This window comes from Pristis pectinata, chromosome 3 (assembly GCF_009764475.1).
Source record: "Pristis pectinata isolate sPriPec2 chromosome 3, sPriPec2.1.pri, whole genome shotgun sequence".
Lineage (NCBI taxonomy): Eukaryota > Metazoa > Chordata > Chondrichthyes > Rhinopristiformes > Pristidae > Pristis > Pristis pectinata.
This window is the reverse complement of record NC_067407.1, coordinates 21920032-21946108: the sequence shown is the minus strand read 5'-3', so window position 1 is coordinate 21946108 and position 26077 is coordinate 21920032. Positions and strand designations below refer to the sequence as shown.

General features: G+C 39.7%; 1 protein-coding gene across 2 annotated transcripts; it reads right to left on the bottom strand.

The window, feature by feature from the left end:
* Positions 1 to 1113: 1113 nt before the first annotated feature.
* Positions 1114 to 25696, bottom strand: pif1 (PIF1 5'-to-3' DNA helicase homolog (S. cerevisiae)). 2 transcript variants are annotated; one of them, XM_052012131.1, is made up of 14 exons: positions 25624 to 25696; positions 25310 to 25501; positions 24025 to 24595; positions 21020 to 21149; positions 19875 to 20000; positions 17249 to 17402; positions 15513 to 15627; positions 14570 to 14676; positions 12752 to 12891; positions 10841 to 10947; positions 9440 to 9527; positions 7036 to 7181; positions 2910 to 3101; positions 1114 to 1366 (listed from the first exon to the last, which is right to left on the bottom strand). In XM_052012131.1, exons 3-14 carry the CDS (start codon positions 24586 to 24588, stop codon positions 1322 to 1324), a joined length of 1914 nt encoding a protein of 637 aa, XP_051868091.1. In that variant the 5' UTR covers positions 24589 to 24595; positions 25310 to 25501; positions 25624 to 25696; the 3' UTR covers positions 1114 to 1321. The 2 variants fall into 2 exon arrangements, with proteins under 2 accessions (XP_051868091.1, XP_051868090.1); XM_052012130.1 differs by having other exon boundaries at positions 25310 to 25643.
* Positions 25697 to 26077: the final 381 nt, after the last annotated feature.

The following is a 26077-nucleotide window of genomic DNA, read 5'->3' as shown; positions in this document are numbered from 1 at the left end:
TTGTGGATGATGACGCTTCTGCTGTCTCTATCCTTTCAGGTAGTAAGAAGTCACAGGTTTGAGAGATGCTTTTGAAATTATTGCAGAAATCATGTAGATGGTACATATGCTGCAGCTATAGTGATGTAGAGAGTGAACATCTATGATGATGGAATGGCTGTCAGTCAAGTGATCTTTTCTTTGATGGTTTCACGTTTCAAGTGCTGTTGGACTTGACCATCCAGCATAATGCAGAGAGAACACCCTGGCATGCCTTATTGATGATGGAGAGGCACTAGGGTGTCAGAAAGGGATTTATTCAAAGACTACCCAGCCTTTGACCTGCTCTTGTAACCACAATGTTTATATATCTGGTTAAATTTATGGTCCATGATGAGCTTCTGAGATATTGATAGTTGGGAATTTGATTGTCAACTGGAGGTAGTTGGACTCTGTATTGTTGGAGATAACATTTGTGCAATGCAAGTGCCAGGCAATGACATCTTGACCTTTGAAATTTGGTACAACACACAGCATGTAAATGATACTATAATCAAATGTTTAGCACTTTCAAACCAGGACTAATTTCTAGGCATAAGTCCATTTCCTTTATTGCAAGTTGAGTTTTAGAATCTAATGCACCCTTTTTGCTTTGCAGAAAACTATTTTTTAAATTATTCAGAGTCCTCCATGGCTGTGCTGCTGAAACCAGCAAGTAACTAAAGCAAACAGAGCAGGATGACTCCAGTCCTAATCTCTGGTCTTTACAAGCTTCTTAGCAGTAACTTAAGCACAGGTTATTCATACCCAAAGGAGTATAACAGCCATTCATGGGATAGAATGCTCACAAAGATTTCATTTTTTTTTACTAAGTATCTAACAGAGGTGATCAAGTGATGGGTCAAATATACAGAATAGCAAATAAAGTGAGCTACAACTCAAAAGCTATAAAACAATAACCCAATGAAGCATCAACAGGTGAAGTGGAAGAGAAACACTGACAGAAAGAGAGGAAAGGAGAAGAGTATGTTTTCATTTTTATGTGGAAAAATAATTACCAGGCAGGATGCATTTAATTTATTTATTTTTATTAAATAAAGGTTCATTTGTGTGATCCTGATGGAGTGAATATTGTTGGGATTAGAAAAGCCAGTTTTAAATTTTCTATCTCCAAGAAAACTGGTTTATTGTCACATCATCTCATTATCAGTTCACAAATATTAAAATAATGCCACGACAAATATTTAAAATAGATATACAAAATTAGCACAGATATTAAATGGACAATATTAAAATGGACAATGATGTAGGAAAGATCTTCAAAGAAGATTCTGCTGTCTTTCTAGTTATCCTGATCTTCTATTTCAACATAGCCATCCAATGAGGACTGAAATAAAGGGGAAAGGAGAATAAATGGGTTTAACTATCCTCAGAAAACAATGAATAAAGCAGGAACACTTGTGGCAATAAGAAGCGAGTGACCAAAGATGCTGGCGTGTTCTGACAAACCTAATTTCCTGTTACTGTAGATCCTCTAGAAAATTAAGCCTCGGCAGAAGTCTGGTAATAAAGTGTTCTGTCCACTTCAAGTCCTTATTATAAATTGTTGTGTTGTAGAATCACTAAGGAATATGCAAGAACTAATTTATTGCAGTTCATTCTTGAACTTGTAATTCTTTGTGCTAATGATAAGAGAACTTCTGAATGGTTGGGTGAGGAAGAGGACAATATATTACCATATTATCTAGATGTCTTTAGTGCTTCATATACAGTGAACACTGGCTACGCAGAGAAATGCATCAGCTATTTGCATTCAGCAATATATTGCAAACAGCAATCAATTAATATGATCAGGTCGAGATGCTGAGACATAGATGCATGCCAGGACACCTTAAACTCTGCTCTCTCCTTTGAATGGTGCCATGATTTCATTAATGTCCACCTGAACGATCAAACTGAGTCAGAGTTTTGCTTCTTTTCCTAAAAGTCACCAAGCCCCAATAATACTGCACTGGAGTGTCCACCTACATATCAGCTAAAAGTCCTTGTGTGAGACTCAAAACTGCATTTTTGAGCAAGAAATGTTACCCAATTTAGCACAGTACATCCTGGTAGGAATTATCAGCATCCATAAAGAGAAAAATGATGGAACAAATCAAGTAACATTAATCACAGTGCTGTTCTCTGCTGCCTCCACCTTAATCCCCAAAGCCTACCTGGAAACACACTTCCATTTCTTAAGTCAGCCAGCTTTGTGCCAATTTAAACTTAATATTAATGCCAGTATAGGTTAGTTGAGGTTTTCTTTATCTTATTAGTTTATCCTGGATTCTGACTGAAGCCACAGAAGTGAAAGAACCAATCACATCAATAGCTTTATACAATGTATAAATGGACAGAGAAGTGTGCACAAAGGCAGCACAGTATTGAGCAAAGTTCAGATCCAATTCATAAGGTGAATCTATTTGAACTGGTGACAACAATGACAAAACTCAAGCAACAGATCATAAAATGTCACAGGAAATTTTGATCTTCTTGATTGTTGAAAAGGAGCAAGCATCAATTGAAATAGAACTTCTCCATTTCCCACTCCTATTGCACCGATATCTTTGTTCAAATAGTTAAAATTTGCTGGGCCTTCAATTCATACACCCTTGCTGAGAAGTATCATATTGATTTTGCTTTGCAAGTTAAAATCAGCCCCATGGTTTCAGAATGTGAAAAGTAATTATTTCTGTGCGCAAATTATGCCAGGGTTCCATGGAACAGTAATAACTTGTAAGCTAAAACACGCCGAAGTTGGGCATTGTGAATATTGGAGCTGTTCCCACCTCCCCTTCAGAACCTAGGCTGCTGGTTTCTGCAACAGAATATCTAATTCAGACAACTGCAATCAAGGCCCGAAATAAACTCCAACCCATCCCACTCACCTGCATCAGCACCTGTTCTTTTTTTAATCTGTTGTAAAAGCGTAAGACATCATGGTTGGCATGGACTACTTTTCTGTCAAAATCCATCACTCGGAGCCCTTCCAGGCTTCGTGCACGAGAGAGAGCCACATATGCCTGACCACTTTCAAAGACTCGTGCCAGCGAAATTTCCACACAGTCTAATGTCATACCCTGAGATAGGAGAAGGAAAGAGAGAACACTAAAATAAATAGGTCACAACACAGTTATCTCAGCTTAGAGAGACCAAACACACACACCATAAAGCAACCAAGCACAAATTCCCACAAATAGACAAATATTAAAGTTGAGAATGATGTCAAACAGACCACTAATTCTCTAGCAACCATTTGCTGAATTGCAGAAAGCATTGCAATTTGAAAGCAGTTGTATAAATATGTACTATGAGTTTTATCTGAACTTACATGAAACAAATTAAAGAAATTTATCTCATTCTTATCTCTCCATTTTCTGATTCTTGGCATGTAATGTTCACTCGAAAGTACGACAAGAAAACCATTCTGCCCAAATATGTCCATCAATATAGTTTCTGCCAGAAGCTGAATCCCTCTGCAGTAAAAACTCGCAGAGCCTATGTGGTCTCTTTATTAATAATCTTCGTACACTAGACACAAGTTTTACTGGCAAATGCTGTACTAAAAAGAACCAGAGTCCACATCCAAGAGTTTTGGCAGAGAGAAGAACACAAATAATAGCAGTAGTTAGTCTGTAAAATGCCTGCTCTATACCTCTGTGTCCAGCTTTAACCCCTGAAACACCAGAGGATTTCAGCACCAAAATAAAGAGGTTTGAGGAACTGGCTCCACTCTTAATAAGCATTACTATCCTTAAGTCCACCCACCATCAACATCCTGGGGATCACCATTTATCAGAACTAGACCAGCTACATCAATACTGTGGGTACAAGAACAGGTCATAATATGCGAGTAAATAAGATCAGAGCTAGGCATCCTACAAGATGCGACTAAGCTCCTGACACCTCAAAGCCTTTCCACAATGCTTAAGGCACAAGTCAGGAGTGTGATAGAATACTTTCCATTTGCCTGTCTCAGTGAAGCAACAGCAATCAAGAACAAAAAACAAACTGCTGGAGGAACTCAGTGGGTGAAACAGCATCTGTGGAGGCAAGGAGATGGTCAACATTTCAGGTCAAGAACCTGCACCGAGACTGAGAGCATAGAGGGAAGATAGCCAGTACAAAGAGGTGAGAGGGAGGGGTAAGGCAGGAGCCAGTAGGTGATAGGTGGAACCAGGTGAGGTGGGGATGATGGGCAGATGGAGCCAGGTAGGGGAGGGAGAGGAGGGAGGATGGAGTCTAGAGACAGAGGCTGGTGAGTGATAGCTAGGGGAAAAAAAAAATCAGGCAGATGAAGCCAGGTGGGAGGAGGGGAATGAGGAAGATAAAGACAAAGACAGAGGCTGAAAGGCGATAAAGGGAGGAAATAGGAAGGGTAGGCCAAGGGAGAAGAAACACAGGTGGATAGGTGTGTGGATGATGGAACCAGGTGGGGGAAGGTAACAAATTTAGGTAATGAGGGTGAATGGAACAGGTAAACAAAGGGAAAAAGAGAATCAAGGTGGACTGGTTGGAGTGGGAATAGTACAGTAGGGTTGTGGGTTACCTGAAATTAGAAAATTAAATGTTCATACCATTGGTTTATAGGCTACCCAATGAAAAACAAAATGCTTTCAATCAAGAAGCTCAACAGTGTCCAGAATTAATCAGCCTGCTTGAATGGCATTCCATCAATTTATTCCCTCCATCACCATGAGTAGTCTGTACCATTACAAAATGTACTGCAGTTACAGTGGTATGCAAAAGTTTGGGCACCCCTGGTCAAAATTTCTGTTACTGTGAATAGCTAAGCAAGTAAAAGATGACCTGATTTCCAAAAGGCATAAAGTTAAAGATGACGCATTTCTTTCATATTTTAAGCAAGATTACTTTTTTTATTTCCATCTTTTACAGTTTCAAAATAACAAAAAAGGAAAAGGGCCCGAAGCAAAAGTTTGGGCACCCTGCATGGTCAGTACTTTAGTAACACCCCCTTTGGCAAGTATCACAGCTTGTAAACGCTTTCTGTAGCCAGCTAAGAGTCTTTCAATTCTTGTTTGGGGGGATTTTCGCCCATTCTTCCTTGTAAAAGGCTTCTAGTTCTGTGAGATTCTTGGGCCGTCTTGCATGCACTGCTCTTGAGGTCTATCCACAGATTTTTGATGATTGTTTAGGTCAGGGGACTGTGCAGGCTGTGGCAAAACCTTCAGCTTGTACCTCTTGAGGTAGTCCATTGTGGATTTTGAGGTGTGTTTAGGATTGTTATCCTGTTGTAGAAGCCATCCTCTTCAGCTTTTTACAGACGGTGTTATGTTTGCTTCCAGAATTTGCTGGTATTTAATTGAATTCATTCTTCCCTCTACCAGTGAAATGTTCCCCATGCCACTGGCTGCAACACAAGCCCAAAGCATGATCGATCTACCCCCGTGCTTAACAGTTGGAGAGGTGTTCTTTTCATGAAATTCTGCATCCTTTTTTCTCCAAACATACCTTTGCTCATTGCTGCCAAAAAGTTCTATTTTAACTTCATCAGTCCACAGGACTTTTTCCAAAATGCATCAGGCTTGTTTAGATGTTCCTTTGCAAACTTCTGACGCTGAATTTTGTGGTGAGGACGCAGGAAAGATTTGAAAATACGCTGCTGCTCATTTGTCATTGCTGCATTCAAATCCCAGAACGCCCTACTCAACGGTATTTTGGGAGTGGGACTACCTTTATTAGAAGTATTGTTATTGATATTGTTTTATTATTGGCACTTGAACCGAGGTACAGTGAAAAACTTGTCTTGCATACCATTCGTAGAGATCAATTCATTACACAGTGCATTCGAGGTAGTACAGGGTAAAAACAATGACAGAATACAGAGTAAAGTGTTACAGCTACAGGGAAGTGCATTGCAGGTAGACAATAAGGTGCAAGGGCAAACAAGGTAGATTGCAAGGTCAAGATTCCATCTCATTGTATAAGGGAACCGTTCAATAGTCTTATCATCGTGGGATAGAAGCTGCTCTTGAGCCTGGTGGTATGTGCCCTCAGGCTCCTGTATCTTCTGCCTGATGGAAGAGGAGAGAAGAGAGAATGACCCGAGTGGGTGGGATCTTTGATTATGCTGGCTGCTTCACCAAGGCAGCGAGAGGTATAGACAAGAATCCATAGAGGGGAGGCTGGTTTCCATGATGCGCTGGGCTGTGTCCACAACTCTCTGCAGTTTCTTGCGGTCCTGGGCAGAGCAGTTGCCGTACCAAGCCGTGATACATCCAAATAGGATGCTTTCTACAGTGCATTGATAAAACTTGGTGAGTGTCAAAGGGGCTATGCCAAATTTCTTTAGCTGATGAGCTTTCTTGGCCGTGGCATCTACGTGGTTGGACGTGATGGAATAATGTGACCACCATCTTCTCAAGGGCAACAAGGAATGAGCGATAAATGCTTGCCTTGATAGCAATGCTGAAAAATTAAAAACTTCCGTGTTAAGGAAGCTTTAAAGTTAAGCATGCAAAGTCATTGCACGCATTTGTTACCAACTGTTTCCAACTCCCGAGTTCTGCAAAGAGACTGATGTGATGCAAGTTAAACAAAACACCCAAACTTTTGAAGTGTGCACATGAAAGTTCGGTTAAATTGAAAATATTTTTCAGTACAAGTGCCTCAGTTTGCAACACTCTTGCCTTGGAACTGGAAGGTTCAGACCCAGTAGTGGATACTCTTCCACAGTAATCAGACACAGTTGAAATAGATTTGTAATGGGAAAATTAATATTAAAAAATACAGAAAATATTTTTAAAATACTTCAAAGTAGGCATATCTTGAAGAGACTTCATGTTTCTTTCCGCTGTGAAGTAAAATAAAAAATAAACTACCTGATCTGTGCACACATAATAACTGAAAAATCTACTAAGCATAATTGATCCCAAGATTTGCCTTGCAATATTAAATTGAAGAAATTTAATGAATTTAATTAATATTAAATGAGTGAAATTTAAAAAAAAACACAATCCAGGCCAATGAGCTTAATCAAATGAGATTGCATACCTGGCTCTTGTGAATGGAAATGGCCCACGCTAACTTCAGAGGCAGCTGCTGTCTGGTCAAATAGGTCCCACCCAAGGCTTTGACCAACCACCGTTCTGGCTTTATAGTCTCTGTTACACCACACATAAAACGGACTTGGGGCATTGCTATAAAGGAATAAAAAAGAATCTCTTAATGAATTATACATTTCAATTATCAAGACTGGATGGCTATACGTTACAGATCCAACACCATCAAGACCAAAAATGTATAGAGATGCACTTGTCAGAAGACTTACGGGGAGGTGGAGAACACAAGAAGTAGGTTGCACAGTCATAAATGACATCCAAGTGACTATGATAAAAGTAATCAGTCCCTCACACTGTAGCCTGTGAACATAAAATCTGCTTCCAACATTTCTTCATCATTACCCAGTTGGGTGAGACTACATTCCTGGTTCTATCCTACTCCATGCAGTTATGCCAAAGCATCACCTACCACAGCTTCCCTTCCTTTCATAATATGCACTGATCTACACTATGTTCTGGTGAATTTTGAAGCTGTAACTATCACATTTCTTCAGTCTTCCCTCAATCCCTTGAAACAAGGGATCTCTCTCCTGCCTTTAAGACTTCACTCTAATATTGCAATGATCAGAACTGGGACCATAGACAGAAATATGTAAAGTTTAAGTGGAATTTCCTGCTAATATTTTGGCTATGTAGCTCAGCATTCTGTTTGATTACCATGTCAGGTAATCAAACAGAATGTAGGACCATTAATAGCATTGATGTACAGAGGGATCTTGGGGTCCAAGTCCATATTTCCATGAAAATGGCCACACAAGTAGATAGTGTGATAAAGAAAGCATATGGCATGCTTGCCTTCATTGGTTGGGGCACTGAGTATAAGAGTAAGGAAGTCACGTTGCAGCTATATAAAATTTGGTCACACTTGGAACATCGTGTGCAGTTCTGGTCACCCCATTACAGGAAGGATATGGCTTTGGAAAGGGTACAGAAGAGGTTTACCAGGATGCTGCCTGGATTAGAGGGTATAAAGGATGAATTTGGATTGTTTTCTCTGGAGCATCACCGGCTGAGGGGAAACTTGATGGAAGTTTATAAAATTGCAAGAAGCATAGAGAGGGTAGACAGTCAGAATCTTTCTCCCCCACGGTGGAAATGTCAAGTACTAGAAGACATGCATTTAATGTGAGGGGGGAAAGTTTAAGGGAGATGTTCAGGGCAAGTTTTTTTTAAAATGTATTGAGTGATAGGTGCCTGGAACAGGCTGCCAGTGTTAGTGGTGGAAGCAGATACAATAGTGGCATTTAAGAGGCTTTTTGATACATGAATATGCAGGGAATGGGATATGGATCATACATAAGCAGAAGAGGTTTAGTTTAATTTGGCATCATGTTCAGCACAGACACCGTGGGCCGAAGGGCCTATTCCTGTGCTGTGCTGTTCTATGTCACAATTATTAGACATGATAACACAGAGAAGCACTGAGTATAATGTTCCAGATCTCTCTCCATCTGACCATTAAGTTATGTCACGATAGGTAAAGAAAATCAATTTATTTTAGCAAAAGTTACACATCACATTCTGTATTAATCTGTAAATCACTTATGAATTCTAATGCACCCCTCCACACTACACTCCAAGAAACCAGGCATTGCACATTTTTTGAGCTAAAAATGTGCTACTTGGTACTCCCTTCTGAAGCTGGGCTCAGTAGCAGGGGGAAGAAAAATGATGGTGGTAATGGTATGTAAACAAAAGTTCACAAGCTCATTTCTTACTAGGAAACTGAAGGAGGCTGTTCAGCCCATTGGGTCCAAGTGAGCTCTCAGCAGAACAATCCCATCATTACCCTTTTGTCTTCTACTAAAATTGGGATCAGAAGACTAGCATTTGGTGAAGTAAAATAAATTGAGATCAGGGATCATGTCTTATTGGTCTAAGATTAAATAACAGCTTTTTTTGCAGGGATTTTTTGTTTAAAAGTAAAGATTGAATAAAAATGTAGACTTTTCACAGTCCACTTGGGACGTCAACTCGTCAAAACAAATCAAGAACTTTGATCAAGCAGAATCTTTCTTCAAAAGTGTGCTGACTAGTATTTATTAAATTATGACCATAAACAACTCACTCATCAATAAACAAAAGTAAATCTCTTTTATAACACCTAAGAACATATACAATACGTTTATCCTCAGGTCTTTCCTATTTTCATGTTTTATAATTCTCACTTCTCTTCTGCCTGCCCTCTTATCATCTGAAGTATTATAATTTTTTTATTGCTCTGTTTTGCTAGATAGAAACCTGTTTAAACAAGAACATGTTCCCAGTCTTTTATTCTTGAAATAATTACCAGCCACCTTACATCTGTGTTTCATGGCACGTGTTCGAACACCTACATTTGTTTCCAGGTTCAAAGCCTATGACAACACCTCGAGCACCATTTACCATCCCTCGCTGTACATCCAGGTTTTTGGTCAGCATCACCTGAAAAACAGAAGAACGTGGTCAGGGATATTCCTGCACTTGATATTTTCCTTTGTTACAGTTTCCCTGTCTGGACACTGACATACAACACTTTCCTCTGGATACCACTGGCCATTTGAACTAAGACATGGAATTAAACACAAATCTTCAGCCGAGAAATTCTAGGTAACACCATGTTCTTATTCACTACATAATAATATGTCTGTTAAACAAGTTTTCAGCAAAGAGAAACCAGAGATTCATCCTGTGCTTTGTAAAATGTATCATTTTCCTTTCCTTGTTTCCAATGTACCAATGCTGGAGGAATGTACAGTGCAGTGCCTTTGGATACAAATTCCATGTGTGGTCTGTAGGTGGCCTAGACACAGACACGGGCCTTTGCAACATGCAAAACCTGCTTCGTCACAAGTTAACTGAGTCATGCCTGTGGAGGTCCCAGGCTGACAAGTCTGGTGTGAAGAGCCCATCTTAGGTAGTTGGTCTTTATGTTAAGTATTCAACCCCTCACAATGGCTCTCCCTCAGGGGCTCCCAACTCCAATCATAACTCCCAACTCTAATCCACTCACAACCTCCCCTAAACACCAGCAACAAACAATCTGCTGGAGGAACTTTGAGTCGAGCAGCATCTGTAAGAAGAGAGGAATTTTTAAAAATTTTATTTACAACATGGTAACAGGCCCTTCCAGCCCAATGAGTCCACGCCGGCCACTTTAAACCCATATTAACCTACCCATACATCTTTGGAATGTGGGAGGAAACCGGAGCACCCGGAGGAAACCCACGCAGGCACGGGAGAATGTACAAACTCCTTACAGACAGCGACAGGAATCGAACCCCAATCGCTGGCGCTGTAATAGCATCACGCTAACCGCTACACTACCGTGCCTAGGTTTTGGGTCAAAATCAGGACTGAGACCTCCTACACACCTCCCAGCAGTTGATTATGACACCACCAGGCTCTGGCCAGATCCTTTGAGGTGTCAATCTCTCCTGCTTGCTAACTGATACCCCAAGCCTACCCATCACAACTGATGACCAGGGTTATCCATTTTCCTTTGGGTACCCTACAACATGCTGGAAAACCATTACTTTGCTTGCTTAACTTAGCAAAGCTCAACATACAGCACAAAAGCTCACGACAGAGAAAGGAACATTCATTCAATATTCTGGTACCCACCACCAATCTTGCACATACTAAGCAACTTTTAAGACCACAGAGTCAAAGGAAGGAACTAGCACCAGCGTGGGATAAAAATATTAAAATGTTAGACTACAAAAACGAACCAGCTTCAGTTCAGAAACTCTACTGACCTGTGCCCCTTTCTTCAGTTGCAGTTTCTGGCCTGCAGGGCATTGTGCATTTAATATTTCTGCCAACATGGGATCACTGTCAACAGCCTCAAATGTGAGCATCTCCCCTGTAACACAGAGATATGCATGAGCAGGGAAACACTTAACTGCCTGAGGTAGCAGATTTTTCAGAGTCAAAGGGCAAATCAGTTTGAGATACTTAAATGCTGAGAAGCAAGAAAAAGGACAACAGAACGCAGCAGAGCTCCAGCGCACTGTAGAACATGACGACAAGTATGCAAAACCCTGGTTTGGCCTTACCTGAAGTACTCTGAACAGTTCCACTTGTTCGAAAGTATGTATTAGCTTAGGAGGGAATGCACCATAGATATAACAGGATAATACTTGAACTCCTAAGGGTTAAATTACGTGGAAAAAAATTACATAAAATTGGGGTGGAATCTCTGGAATTTAGAAGGATAAGTTTCAAAGTACAGGGAATTGATTCTCAGTATATACCCCTAAGTAGTTGTCATCTTCTTGTGTATTCTAAACTCAAAGCCAGCTTCTGAAGCATGGCTTCCCCTCTAGCAAAGTGGAAAGAGCCCTTGACTGAATTTCAAGTAGTGAGAATCAAACTCTTAACACACAGGAAATGTAAAGTAGAAATTCAGTAGTTATGGGAGATTTAGTAGTCATAGGGCTTTTAATAGTTAGGGACAAAGACATTATTTCTGCACCCCTAAACAATTCCTAGACACTCTTGAGACAAAGGGTTTTAATATCAAAAACCTTCACCAGGACTCCTGGAAATAGGTCAACAACTAACCTGGAATCCTGCAGTCCCCACACCTCCCAACCCACTCCTCACCCTCTTACTGCACTGACTCTACCCAGTAATCCCATCTTACTCCAGATTCTTCCAGATGCCTCAAACCCTAGGCCTTCCTTCCCTCAGTCCCCTTACTCCATCTTCCAAACTTATAATCTTGATTCCACTACCCCACCCTTCACCATTCAATCTGCTTGTACCAATCCTTCCCCACCACACCAAACCTCCCTTCCATCACTGTTCATTTTACCAACCCCACCATCATTCAAACTACTATCCTGAATCTACCCTACCAAACACCATTCAAACTGGAGTCCCAATTTTCAGTGTGGGAGCCAACTGCAACTTTGCAGTACACTCAGGCAGGAAGAGATCATGCTATTGATCTCTTCCATGATTCTATTGATGAGCTGGCTTCTACTGATGCCACCTCTAAGATTAGGGTTAGGAATGAATGGCAGCTTAATTCTCTGGGACTCCTTGATGGCAACACTTCGTGTTCTACTTAATAACGTTGGGACTCCTCACTTGGAGGAGGTGAAGGAAAACAAAATGGAAGCTGTACTTCGAAAGCAATTGAATTTCACTAAGGGTTTACCATAACCTCAGAGTAAGAACTGGAATTCTTATAGTCGTGTATTACCTGCTAACTCAGATTTTTACAATGACTCTTTTAATCTGACCAGAGGAACAAAAATAACACCTCACAAAACCCAACAGTCTTGCATCATATTGAGCAATAACAACTCAGTCCACAGGACAACACACAGCTACAGCATCAGGGGATCAGAGGTTCTTTCATCTGCATGTGGTTTCCAGAGCACAAAAAGAACTCAAATTTACAAACCCACTTGTAAAGAGAAAACATTTCAGGACCCACATTAGAGGTTTACTGAATAATTCAACCCGTTTCAAATACAAACTTAATGGTCCATTAGTGTAAAATTATTGGATCCAATAACACTGAATGGTTAAAAGAAATCAAGTGGGATAATCTGGTTGGAAAAGTTGAATTCCACTAAAGGTTTGAATATACCTTTTAGTCATCCATGAGAGACTTGAACAATCACAGAAATCTGCCCTGGACCTTCACTTGTTACCTGGTAACTGCTGGAGCCTTTTCTCATTGGTGAATTCCACATCATCTTTATGCGTGCAAAGCCGCGTAGCTAGAATTCCATCTCGATCTATCTTCTGGAAGGCAGTGTTGATCAATTGGGTTGCAACCTCCTCTGGACATCTGATCGAAAGAGATTGGAAATTAAAGGTGTTTTGAAAAAAAGACAAATTACTCTCCAGATTAGAAAGGTTTTCACCATTGATGTTGCTTCCTGAGCAATCAAATAGATCATTGTCAGTAGCCAGATTAATCCTCTCATCCTTCACCCATTTATATTTAAATACAGAGTGCATTTCTTGGTTTTCCTTTGTAGAAATCTGAAGTTAAAAAGAGTAGCAAGCCTGAGGATTAGTTTGACAATATTATAAGAATTTATCTTTGATCTAATCCCATCTTTAACTTCTTGTTAGCTACAGCTGGTTCACTTTTCCTGTTGTGTTCTTATGCCTCAAGAGGGAGATATATTTTTTGTAAATTATGCACTTATTCTCTCAATATTCATTTCTTATTTCTCATTTCTCAAAATTTTGCTCATTTTCCCAATTTATCATAGACAACTTGCATCTCATGCCTGTGTAATTTGTTTTGGTTTCAGACTGAATTAAATCACTTACAATTTTTTTATATATATAGAAAATTCTGTTATGTTATGATCACACTTTCCTGAAGGCCTCTGAACTACCAGATTATTAATTAACTCCTTCTTATTGCATAATACTGCATGTAAAATATCCACTCCATTTCTTCAAAATATAATTCTGTTGACAAAGCTACTTTTTTGAAACCAGTGCTTAGTGATCCTGACTAGCAAGTGCATTCCAATCCATTCCTTTACCAATGATTAAAAGTGATTCTTAATCCCACAGTTTTTGACAGTGAGGTAAGAGTGCTCTCTGCAGGCCCAAGACTGACACTGCTGCTTCTCATTATAGAGAGTATAATTTTCAGGTTTAAATAACAGTGCAGTTAGATGCTAGGAGTTCATCGTTTCTGGTGTAGAATTTTTAGAACTATGTTCTAAAGTCTCGGCCTTTGGGACTGATGAAAGCAAATTTCTTCACTCGCAAGTAGTGAATCTTTGCAATTCTCTGTGACAGAGGGCTGTGAATTTTCAGTTATTTGTATGTTCTGAGATTGGGATCAATAGATTTTTAGAATAAAAGTGATATGGAGATCAAGTAAGAAGCTAGACGAGGTAGGAAGTCAGCTATAATGTTAGTGAATGTCAGAACAAGTTCAAGGTGCCGTGTGCTTTCACCTTCTTACTTATTATGTTTTTTTCAAATCTTGATCACAGCCCTGCTCTTTTAATGATAACTACAGAAATAAATCACAGCCTGCTATTTTCTACTCTGGAATGGGAGAAAGAGGCACTTCCTTTCTTGGCTAAATTCAGTGGCATTATTTCTTACAATAATTTGTTAACTTTTATTGCACTCTTTAGCAAGAACTACAGTAACAGCAACTTTTAGGAAGGATATTATCTGCAAAGTCAGATTTTTGAAGGTCAATTACATGCACTGCACCTCTTCTTTCTTTCCATTTCTCCAGAAAGGTATTCAATTACTTCTTAAATTTATTAACACAATCCGATTCATTATCCATACCTGTTGAATTTTTGACAGATTTTGCTTTTGGCAGACATCCGGTCTGTATTTATTTCAATGAAAACTTCCATTGCACATGCATATACACGCTTACATACATACATGCATAGCTAGTTACTGAAAATGAAAGGCACAAGGGCTTTTTTGTGCAAGATATCAGTGCTGTAAATACTATGATAAATAGTACTTGCCTCCCAAGCCGTATAGCCTGCAACATTGCAATGAATGTTTTATCAGTTTGCCTTCGCACCTCTGTCAGTTCCACGTTCACCTGGATACACTTGTCCCAACTCTTTGCCTTAAACAAATTGCAAGGTACAGTCCACTTTATTGAACAATTGATTATAAGCTCCCAAAATCAAAGAAATGGAACAGACAGGAATAGTAATTCCTCCAAATTCTTTCCCATTTGTTAAATAAATAATGTACTATCATTGTAGTTTCTGCATTTGTTACATTTTTCTCCTTTATTTCAGGGTCCATCTTCTACTTTTCATTGTCTGTTCCCTCATCATGGAAGACAATACATTATTTAGAACTTTCAGTTCTAATTAACCCAGTTTGTGAGCAGCCTTATTTTACCAATCCAACCTCAATCAAGATCCTAATGAATAAACACCTCCCCCCACCCCCTCCAGTTATAGCAGACAACACACTCTCTCACTCTCATCACTTCATTCAAGAGACTTTTCTTATTTCTACATTCCAAAGGCTTAATGTAGGTCACAAACACAATCAATAAGCAACAAGTGTCCTCAAAACTTCATTGGATAAAGGAGTGACTGATGTTTTGCAGACAGTTGGTGCTGAATTATTGACTATTTTGACAAACTTAAAAATGGTCTTTTGTTAAAGGTTATAGAGTATGTCACTATCAATGAGATATTTACAATAGAAATGAAAGTTATTTTGCACTGCACATCGATAACTTTGGACCCAGGCTATTAAAGGAAAACAAATCTCCTCAGGAACCGTTATCCATTTTGCATCAGGGACATGTACTGTGATTGATGCCCAACCCTAAACACATTGAAAATTGCAGGGAGAACATGAAGGTGAATTTCATTCTCTTCTTCCCCCCATAAAAATACTGGGTTTCTCCAAAATAAATGTTTAACTTTGTCAACTCCTTACCTGGAAGCAAAACTTATATTTTTCCTTGGTTCGGGTCACAGGAGGAAGCTGTAGAAAATCTCCACAAACTATTAACTGGATTCCACCAAAAGGCTCATTACACTTTCGAACGATCCTGCAAAAGTGAAAGGGAACACTGATATAGCTTAAGGTAATGAGCAACTGCATGAGAATAGGAGAGTCATCTGAAATATTTCATGAAGAAGTTAGTCATTATTACAGCAATTTATAAACATTAGATTCGATTAACTTGAGATGCTGAGACTTAGATATGTTGTAATTACATAGCTACATAAAAAAAATTAGCAACAAAAAAAAGTTGACAGTACAACACAAGCCAAGATCCACAAATAATCAGCAACATCCAGCAATTTCCATCTGTTACACATTAAGCAGAAGGCAATTATAGCTGATTGGCAACAAATAGTCACAGAAAACATCTGTCATTTACTTGTAAAGCCCTTGAAAATCACATCCATTTTAATTTTATATATAAACAACAAGAAGTTAAACAGAGGCAGGATCAAAAGAAAAAGCTTGGCACCAGCAAAGAAATTAATTGTAGGATGGGATGAATAAGGCAGAATTTAAAATGAGGAGCAAAGCAGAAAAGGTACCTGGGAAATAGGGGGAAGGAATTTCAGAGCAAACAGACTAGGAGACTGAAGCTACAGCCACCAATCGCAGACCAAAGAGCAGAAGCCAGAGTCAGATGGCATGAAGGGAAAAATAAAGTTGTTGGTTACAGAGAAAGGAGGAGCCAAGGTCATGCCTAGAGGACAATTTTGAATTGGAAGTGTTAGAGGATTGGGAATAAATGCATGTTACTAAAGATAAGGATGATAGATGAAGTAGACTTTGTACAGGAGAGGATATAGGTATGAGACTTCTGAAGGAGCTGAACTTGAGTGTGGGGCATGGGAAACCAACAAGGAGAGCAATGTAAAAAGTCAAATCTGAAAGTGGCAAGAGACGTGGGTTGGAGGTCTGACAACAGATGAGCTGAGGCAAGGTGCACCTTGTGGATTTCGAATCAAGTGTTCATCTCTGGGGGAAAGATGACGCCAAGGTTATCAAGTCTTACTTAACCTAAGACAGCAAAGGAGTGAGATTATATCAGTAGCAAGGGTATTTACATGACGTTTAGGAGGTCTTGAAGTACAGCCTAAAATTGCCAGTGAAAATGTGAAAGCTGACTGCATATTTTGGATGATATCACCAAATTAGGCCTTTTATTATGCTTGTAGGGTAAATTGCATCATTATCATGTACTTGTACAGAAAGCACGCTGAGAAAACAAGCATTTTCACCTACGTAATAGTGGTTATACTTAGAGACCCCTTGAACATTTGTAAGTTCAAGAGTACAGATATCATTACAAACACTTAATGGTACTCAGAAACATAGCAAATTATACATTTAATAACTACCATATAGTAATGAATAACCAGTTAAATAGCATAAAGTGCAATGAGGAACATTAGCAATCTATATTCAATCAATGTACAAAATTGATCTCCTCTGCTGTTGTGTGAAAGTACAATGAAAGGCTGGACAACTTCTCACAAGGAAGGTGGCAATATTTATCAGCCTGAGGCTCTGACAAACTCTTACACACCTCTTAATGGTCAGCTCTGAAGAACATGTTCTCTCAAACATCACAGAGCACTATCCTTTTCCAAGGCCAGAGAGATACAATGGACAAGGTGCAGTTCCCTTTTAACTGCATGACATACCTGGCCACGGCTTCAAGCTTGTCGAAGAATTCTCCTTCTATCATAGAGATTTCATCTATGATAAGGTGCCTGCAATTTAGCCAGTGACTGAGGATCCCAGATCTTTGAGCCAGCTCTACACATTGTTGCAGAGGAGCTTTTCCTGATCCAATTCCTATAGACACAATAAATCCAAAATTTGTAACATACTTTGGGAAAAGTAGTATTTACTGCTAGCTTTTCAATGTCTCAATCTCAAATTGGTAAGAGAGTCTCTCTCACTTTGGCAAGGTGCCAACAAGTTGAAATGTAAACAGAAAATACTTGAAATCCTCAGTGGGTCGGGTAGAATCTACTGAGGGTGTTAACATTTAAGGTCAATGACCATTCTTTGTTTGACATTGGCCTCTGTTTGTTAGGGCTGTCTTTTTTATATTGTGTAAGCCTGTTGAGATGTTTAGGAAATTCCCGGTTGCCTCAAATTTCTTTCATCATGAAATCTAGTAAAAGTGTCTGATTGTTTGATGACCAATAAAACATCAGTCATAATAGGAAAGCCCTTCTGTTAAGTTGGTGTAACTCTATTAAAAAGGAAAAACTCCTTAAAATCAGCCTGTAAGATCTCAATCCTTTTACTACCCATGTCATTGGTGCCATTGTGGATCATGACCTCTGGTTATTGATCCCCATTTCCACAATACAGAATTTTCTGATATATTCAAACTTATTGTCTACGGAAATGCAGTGATTGACTAATAATATGGACAATAACAGCTGGAACAAAGGGGAAGTAACAGTTGGAATAATACCAAAGACAACAATTTGCCTACCATGCCTGTTCCAGTTCTTTGTTGCAGCTAACCAATTAATCTATTCCCAAGTCTTCCCACAGCCCTAAATTTCTTCTTTTCAAGTATTTTTTCCAATTTTTTTCTTTTCCAAAGGTTACCATTGAATGTGCAGCCAGGACCCTTTACAAACAACTCACTGTGGAAAAAATGTTCTGTTCGTGCTGGCTATAGTTCTTTTGTCAATTAGCTTAAATTGGTGTCTTCTTGTTCTGACCGTTTTCAGTGAAAACAATCCAATACAATTATGCTACCAAAAGCATTCGTGATTTGAACATGATGGCACCATAGATCAAGGATTTCAGTTCCCTAGAGAGACCAGAGAAGTTTGGGTCCTTCTCCTCGGAATAGAGAATGTTAACTATTCTCCTTTTAATCTTCTCTACCCCAAGAAAGGACTCAAGCTTTTCCAGAGAACTGATATTCCTGGTGCCAAGTAAAATGATGATAAATCTCTTCAGGATTCAACCCAGAATCTTGAAATCTTTCCCAAAGTTTGCTGCCCAGAACTGAATACAATACATCAACTGAGGCCTAAGGATTAGTTAAACTTCCTTATTTATTAATGATTAGCACACCATCCTTAATTTTATAATACTATTTGTCTTTCAATAAAGTCAAAGAGCCCATCAATGTTTTCAAGCAGATTCTCACCTCGTCCTGCCACATTCAAATATTAGCATCCTTCGGCTTGTTCCTGCACCTCCTTTAGTATTGTACTAGTTAGTTTGCAATGATTCTGCTTATTCTTCCTATTGAAACATAATCACTTAATACTTTCACTAAATTTCATTTACCATGTACCAGCTATCCTGGAGCTGTCATTATATTACTTTTGGGGAATAATAGGGAAAGACCACATCTGTCATCTGAATTTTACCTGGAATTGCCATTCATTTGGAGGAGATTAAACAGACTTACTTTTAAAGGGATAAATGGATAAGCATTTGAAACACAGGAATATCTGGGCTGATGGGAAGAGTGATAAATAGAACCATAGCACAATACAGGCCCTTCGGCCCACCACGTTGTGCCGACCTTTAAACCACGCACAAGACTGTCTAACCCCTTCGTCCCACATTCTCATTCACATTCCTCAGATTCTCATCTCGTTTGCCACATCCCCCCTATTTTAAATTCCTCCATATGCTTATCTAACAATCTCTTGAACTTGACCAACATACCTGTCTCCACCACTACCCCAGGCAGCGCATTCCTTGCACCTACCACTCTCTGGGTAAAAAACCTCCCTCTGATATCTCCTTTGAACTTCCCACCCATTACTTTAAAGCCATGCCCTCTTGTATTGGTGCCCTGGGAAAGAGGCGCTGGCTGTCTACTCTATCTATTCCTCTTAATATCTTGTATACCTCTATCATGTCTCCCCTCATCCTCCTTCTCTCCAAAAAGTAAAGCCCTAGCTCCCTTAGTCTCTCCTCGTAATCCATACTCTCCAAACCAGGCAGCATCCCTTTTTTTGTAATTATTTATTGAATTTTTTTAAAATTAATTTTGAATTAAATTTTGAATATTCAAGAAAAGGCCACCATAGACAAGTAGCGGTTCTAAACCTCTCCAGTCGAAGAGAATTCATTTTAATGGACATAATCAGTCAAAAAAAAGTTAGGCTCATAAAACAATGAGCACTAGCTTATTCACAGGGGTGTGACAGAAGTAAGTTCCTCACAGTGTGGTCTTTCTTTTTCATGAAATGTAGTCATGTGGCTAAATCTTCAGTGCATATTTTCATTAGTCCTGATCTTTTGCCTGCTTACCATGTACTATGGTGCACAACTGACCTGCAAATGCGTGGAGAGTTGTCCCTCCAATATGACAGGCAGCTACTCCAGTACTGGCAGTGGTATATGTACTCTTTGGTGGTAATGCTCCCACAATCCTCTTCAGTAGGAAAGATTTCCCAGTTCCTTGAAGCAAAATAAAGATTTGTGTTTGGGAAAGTACAAATTCATACACATTCTGTAGGAAGAATCAGTTAACTTTTACCTAATATGTAAATATTTTAGGAAATAGGATGCAAGTCTACCTTTCCTATCCTGGTATTCTGCATTAGATCCAATCTCTATGTCAATTAAGCTTCCCATGCCAACCTTACATTTACGGAGCATCACTTGCTCATATTAAGTATAGATGTCCAAAATATCTGGATAGGTTTGGACTGCAGATTTATAATCACACCATTTCATATCATTTGATATCTCATATTTCTTTAAGATAGGAGGCCATTCACCATCAAGTCTATAAATGTTCCTTTTAATGTTCCTGTAACCTACTCTCCCACATTTCCATCAACTCCCCCCAGATTCTATCACCCACCTACTTACTAGGGCCAATTTAAACTGACTCATTAACCTACCAATGCACACATCTTTGGGAGGTGGAAGGAAACTAGAGCACCCGGGGGAAACCAATGTGGTTACAAGGAAACACGCAAACACCACACAGACAGCACTGGAGGGCAGAAATGAATCCCATTCACTGGATCTGTGAGGCAGCACTGCTGCCTGTTACAGCACAAGGTTCATCTACAACTAAATTTGTATTCTTTCTTCAGAGTCAACAGGGAAAGAATAAGCCTGTCCTGAATTTCAGATCTCCAACAACCCCCCCACCCCAGTCTACACAATTCTTCATTTGGCAGAGTTCATTCAGGAAAATGCTAGTTCAGCTAGAGAGAAAAAAAAAGACTCGAGAATAAAAGAGGGAATAAGATGATCCAAAATTCCCTCAGAAATGCATTGGACAATATTTGCACTCCAAATAAACTCATCATTTCCAGGCTATGCCCAGCCTCATAAGAAATTAAGTCTATACCTTTTACTTACTTAGACTCACATAAACACTTGACTTGCAGATCACAATATTTCTGTAAAGGAAAAGCCTCCAAAGTCTGCCTCTTCAAGCCTAATTACACCCATTAAATTACCAGCACTTCCAGTGAAGAAGATATTCTTTCCTTTAAGGATCATGGCAAGGACGTGTGACTGTTCCTTTGAGAGCTTCCTTCCCACTGGCATTGACAAAATGGGCTTTTTGGTTGGTTTTAGCTCTGTACTCTGCAATAGAACAGCATACAACATTCAAAGCCTTTTCAGTATTTTCTCACCCTATCTTCTCTTCACCCATTCACAAAATATAATGTCAAGTTACAGGTATTTACCTGCAGACACTCAGAGGAAGCAAATGCTTTGGGGTCACATTATCAACTCACAATTCAAATACACATCATATATTTTTGTGGTGATAAGAGAGAAAGGAGATGCTCTGCTGACAAGGAATGGACCATGGCCAAGAAGTGACTCATGAAATATTTTGCTTAAAGCACCAACATTGAGCATTTCCACATCAGACATGGGAACAATTAGAGGTCTCTTTCTTTTTACATTTTAAATTGAATACAATCTTTATACTGCATAATGATAGAAACAACCTTGTGCTTTTCCAAAAGGTAAACCATTTAACCTCGATGACTAAATTGTGCTGCTGGACCTATTTTGCATGTTTGTAAATGGCATGGAATGGCAAGTAAGACTTAACAGGCAGTAATGGGAGCAATGCTTTATTTTCTGTGCAGCCATCTATTATAAACACTTAAACAGATAGGGCTAAAAATTTCTTAAAATAGTGTTTAAGTATTATTGTCAGTCCCCCTAACATTGTTTTTAAGTGGCATTAAATAGCTTAGCCTTCAATCATGTGGTTCAGAGGACCAGACTGTTGAGTTTCCCAGTGTAACATCACACTGTGTTAGTTTCAGTGAGGTGCTGTTACATGAATCTATTACAAAATCTCACATCTGTCAGCATTTAGACTAGCAGCTTCAACCTTAGTAACCAGTTGTTAAAGGGGAATACCACAAACCAGCCGCTAAGGTGTGTTGGTGCCTGGTGAATGGATGATGCAGGAATGGGAGGAGGGCGAGAGGTAGTCTGAAAGATCTTGAAAGGCTGAAGAACAGTACCCCGCAGAAGTTACTTGCATTGTATACAAGGCACACAAAGGCACTCAGGAAATTGCCAGGGATAATATGACATGATTGCAATCTATGAAAGTCTGCATTTTGATTAAGCCTACAATGTGGGCCAATCACCATGCCCACTCTGCTCCAGATGGAAAAGTAGATGAAGTCTTTTCTCATCATGCATGGAGTTTAGGTGACCTCTCCAAAGTACAAGGAGCAAACTGTGAGAGGTGGCAGAGCTCAGCAGCAGCAGGCTGCAACAATCCCTAGGCTAGGAAACAGGGAGCAACCATGACCCTGACCTCCAAGATCAAAGTGGTCCAGGCACTTCAATAACAGTAGTCCTGCAATATCAACTTTGTAAGGCAATATTTGATATTGCAGAGGTCCCTGATCGTAGTGACAAAAAAGAATGCAGTCTGAGTATTAGCCCTCTAAATAGTACTGTTATAGGGGAAGCAAGGTTAGTAAAAGTTAGTTGTTCTGTAAGTATATGTCATTTTTCAGACCAGTAAAGTTGAAAAATCAGATTGGAGATTAATTTAGGTGTTGCAAGATAATTGATGTCACTTGGAGTTTTCTCAGAAAAATGGCAAAAAGGCAAATGAAAATCCAGGTACCAATGAAAGCAATGATTTACTGTGTGACTAGAAGTGTGCACAATATTGTTCTGCTTCAGATTAGGCTTATGTTCAACTGCACAGCACTGTTGTTTTTTGGAGTTGTGTGAAGAAGTGTCCAGCCCATTGAGTCTAGATGAACCGTGGGCCAGCCAGCAACCCTGCCAATGCCATAAGATTTCACCTGTCAGTGACCTCTGACACTGATACACTGCAATATGTTAGAGAAGCCACCTAATACAAGACATCATTAGTGGACATTCACTCAACTACTAGCTGAACTCAGGCCACACATAGTCAGCTGGGTTCGTAGCAGAGGGAGATGCTGAGTCCACCCCTCAGGCCAAAATGGACACATCCATTTTGTAAAGGGATATTACAATTTTTTTTCCAAATCGCCTTACACAATAGGGTGAAAGTCTTAAATGCTCTATCTAAAAAGTAGGATCAGCAAGCTTTTCAAGATCAGTGTTGACAGATTCTTGCTAGTTATAAGTATCAAAGAATGTGATGGGTAAGGGGAATTCTTATATAAAATAAGAGGTGGTTTTAAGAGCTGATCTGGTTCCTGGCCATTCCAGCACACTTCAATCAGAATGATTACAAGAGTAAGGAAAATATTTTTGTTTTAATCTACTATACTTTAAGTATGGAAAGACCACAGCTTTTAAATATCAAAAACTGGTGGGACCTATTCACATTAGGGCCTCCTGGCTAACAGTCAAGAGACCAACATCCTATTCTATTACAGAATAAAACATCCCTGCAATAAAGTTTTAAAAGTTATTTTCATCTACCTGAGACCCCTTAATGAATAAAGTAGATAGACAAACTGTCAATGCAGCCCCATTTACAAATCATAAAGAAACAGATATACCAGAGCCACAGAGGGAGACTATCCTAATACTTTCTCCTCAGTGAAAGAAACATTTTGCTTGATTGAGACTTATTTGTCAACAATCTACCTGGCATGAGAAAAATATCGAAATACATGGTACAATAATACACCGAAGCTCCTGCATCACTCATCTAGTCAACCATCCTTATGTGTTCTTAGTGGCATTTTGATGCAAACCTTGTCCTGAAATTAAAATTAAACAGAAAACAGAACATAGAACAGTACAGCACAGGAACAGGCCCTTTGGCCCACAATGACTATGCAAATCACGATGTGCAATTAAACTAAACCTATCTGCTTGCTCATGATCCATACCCCTCCATTCCCTGTATCTTCATGTGCCCGTCTAAATGCCTCTGAATTGGCACCACTTCCACCACCACCCCTGGCAGCATGTTCCAGGCACCTACCACTCTGTGTATAAAAGAAATGAGGAGGAAAAGATTACATACCAGGCAGTTTTCTGATGAGGTGGTCCGTGATCGCTTGATCTGCTTGTGTGGACCAGTGTTACCTATTTGATTCTTCAGTCCTTTAGTAGAAATTGGTGACTGCACGTTGCTCTGCAACTGAAGTTTATTAGCTCTTTCAATGTCCTGGACCTGCACAGGACTAATTGTATCAAAAGTCCGTGGAAGTGTGGAGAGCAGTCGTGTTCGATCACTGACTGTCTTGCTGATCTTTTTATCTGCAGCATACTTAATGGATAATGTTTTGAAAAGCATTTTCAGTTTGTCCGGTGGGCTGTTCGAAACTAGGATCTGAATATTTTCAGGAATCAATTTGATGGAACTCTTCCCATCCCGAATGAACCGGGTAAAAAACTGGATTTCACGCAAGACAAAGTTTTGTGACAGCTTCCCATCATTCACTAGGAGGAGAATCTCTCGAAATTCGTTGCGCCCAAGTGTAACAGTAGCATTACGGATATTTTTGCGTTTGGTAGCTTCACCAGCCTGATTGAGGTATTCCACTGTAACACTGCACTGGACCTCCACGCCTGAAGCAGGGAGCATTTTACTCCTCCAGGGAGAAGCAAAAGATACCGCAAAAATTCGAAATAAAACTTAGTTACCAGATGTCCTTATAGAGAGTTATAGCATGGTAACAAGCCCTTTGGCCCACTGAGTCCACAAAACCATTGAGCACCCATTTACACCAATCCCATTTTATGCTCCCCACATTCCCATCAACGCCCGTCAGATTTTACACACTAGGGGCAATTTATAGTGGCCATTAACCAACCAACCCACATGTCTTTGGGACGTGGGAGGAAGACGGAAGTACAGGAGGAAACCCACACAGCAACAGGGAGAATGTACAAACTCTACAGAGAGCACCCAGGGTCAGGTATGAACCTCGGTCTCTATCTGCACTCCGTGCCTGTGGCATTTACTATTGGAGTAGATCAAACTAAGTTTCATATTGTCATACAAGAGCAGAAAATATTCCAATAATATTATTACAAATAAAAGAGACAAGTCGGAGGTTGGGGGAGGAAAGAGGGACCGGGGGGAGGGGGTGGGGGTGCTGGTGGCAAAGAGGAACGGAGTGGGTGGTGCTGTTGGCAAAGAGGGACGGGGGAAATATGAAGAGTGTGTTAAAGTAAAAATGAACGAGTGATTAAATAACTAAATGTTTGATATTGAGAGCAAGGTAATGGAAATAATTAACGTGAAAGACAGTGTGACGAAATTTATAACTGGAATAGACAAGAATTTAAGGGCAGCATCCTACCGTCAGAAATTTACTTTCTGAATCTGAGTTGGCTCCTAAATTTCAGTCCTATTTCGAGTTCACCTGCAGTCCGTAGATGTAGATGACTGTGTACCCTTCAGGCGAGCTTCTTGTGTTCTTCCTCCCTCCTCGCAGGCTCGTGTCAGCCTCCAGCGTTGCCCCAGTACGATTTCACTCATCAACTAGCAGATCCTGAGAGCAAAAGTGATAGCAGCAGATATTTCCTTGCTAGTGAAACACAGACGTCTCAGGTTCATTCACATACTGAGAATTAATTTCCGTCCCGCCCTGATATTTTCACAATATGCCCCAACCTGGGTGATACATTTTTAGTTTGTTCCCCACGACATCCGCTGTAATTTTCAAATTTGCCGGCGTGAATTAAACCAATCAAAGCAAGGTGCTTTAAATTTCTAACCAATCACGTTTGTGTCCACCGGGTCAGAGGTTGTATTCGCTATTGTGACGTTACTGCGACGGGTTCTGCTGTAACACATTGGGTGAATTATACTGAGGGCTGGAAATAGACACTGTCGCTGTTGTAAGGAAGCGCTAAAGGCTTAGAGTTTATATTTTTATCAGGTTCAGCATCTGCTTTTTATTTAAGAAATCCATATCCGAGTTATTTTTTTCTGGGAACGGACGGGAGAAATGGTGAATTTTCCGAAAGTTTTAGAGGATGGTATTTGCGTTCGCCGGATAAACTTTATACAATCTACAGGGCAGTAGTGGATAAGGAACTATTGTAGTAGGTTTTAATTAATTTAT

What these genes read in the sequence shown, in the direction of transcription:
- pif1 (XM_052012131.1), bottom strand. Translation starts at nt 24,588, where the DNA reads ATGCTCCCTGCTTCAGGCGTGGAGGTCCAGTGCAGTGTTACAGTGGAA. An exon ending in CAGGCTATACGGCTTGGGAG is followed by an intron (nt 12,892 to 14,569) that starts GCAAGTACTATT and finishes TCTTTCGATCAG; the next exon opens with ATGTCCAGAGGAGGTTGCAA. An exon ending in TTTCCATTCACAAGAGCCAG is followed by an intron (nt 3,102 to 7,035) that starts GTATGCAATCTC and finishes CTCCTATCTCAG; the next exon opens with GGTATGACATTAGACTGTGT.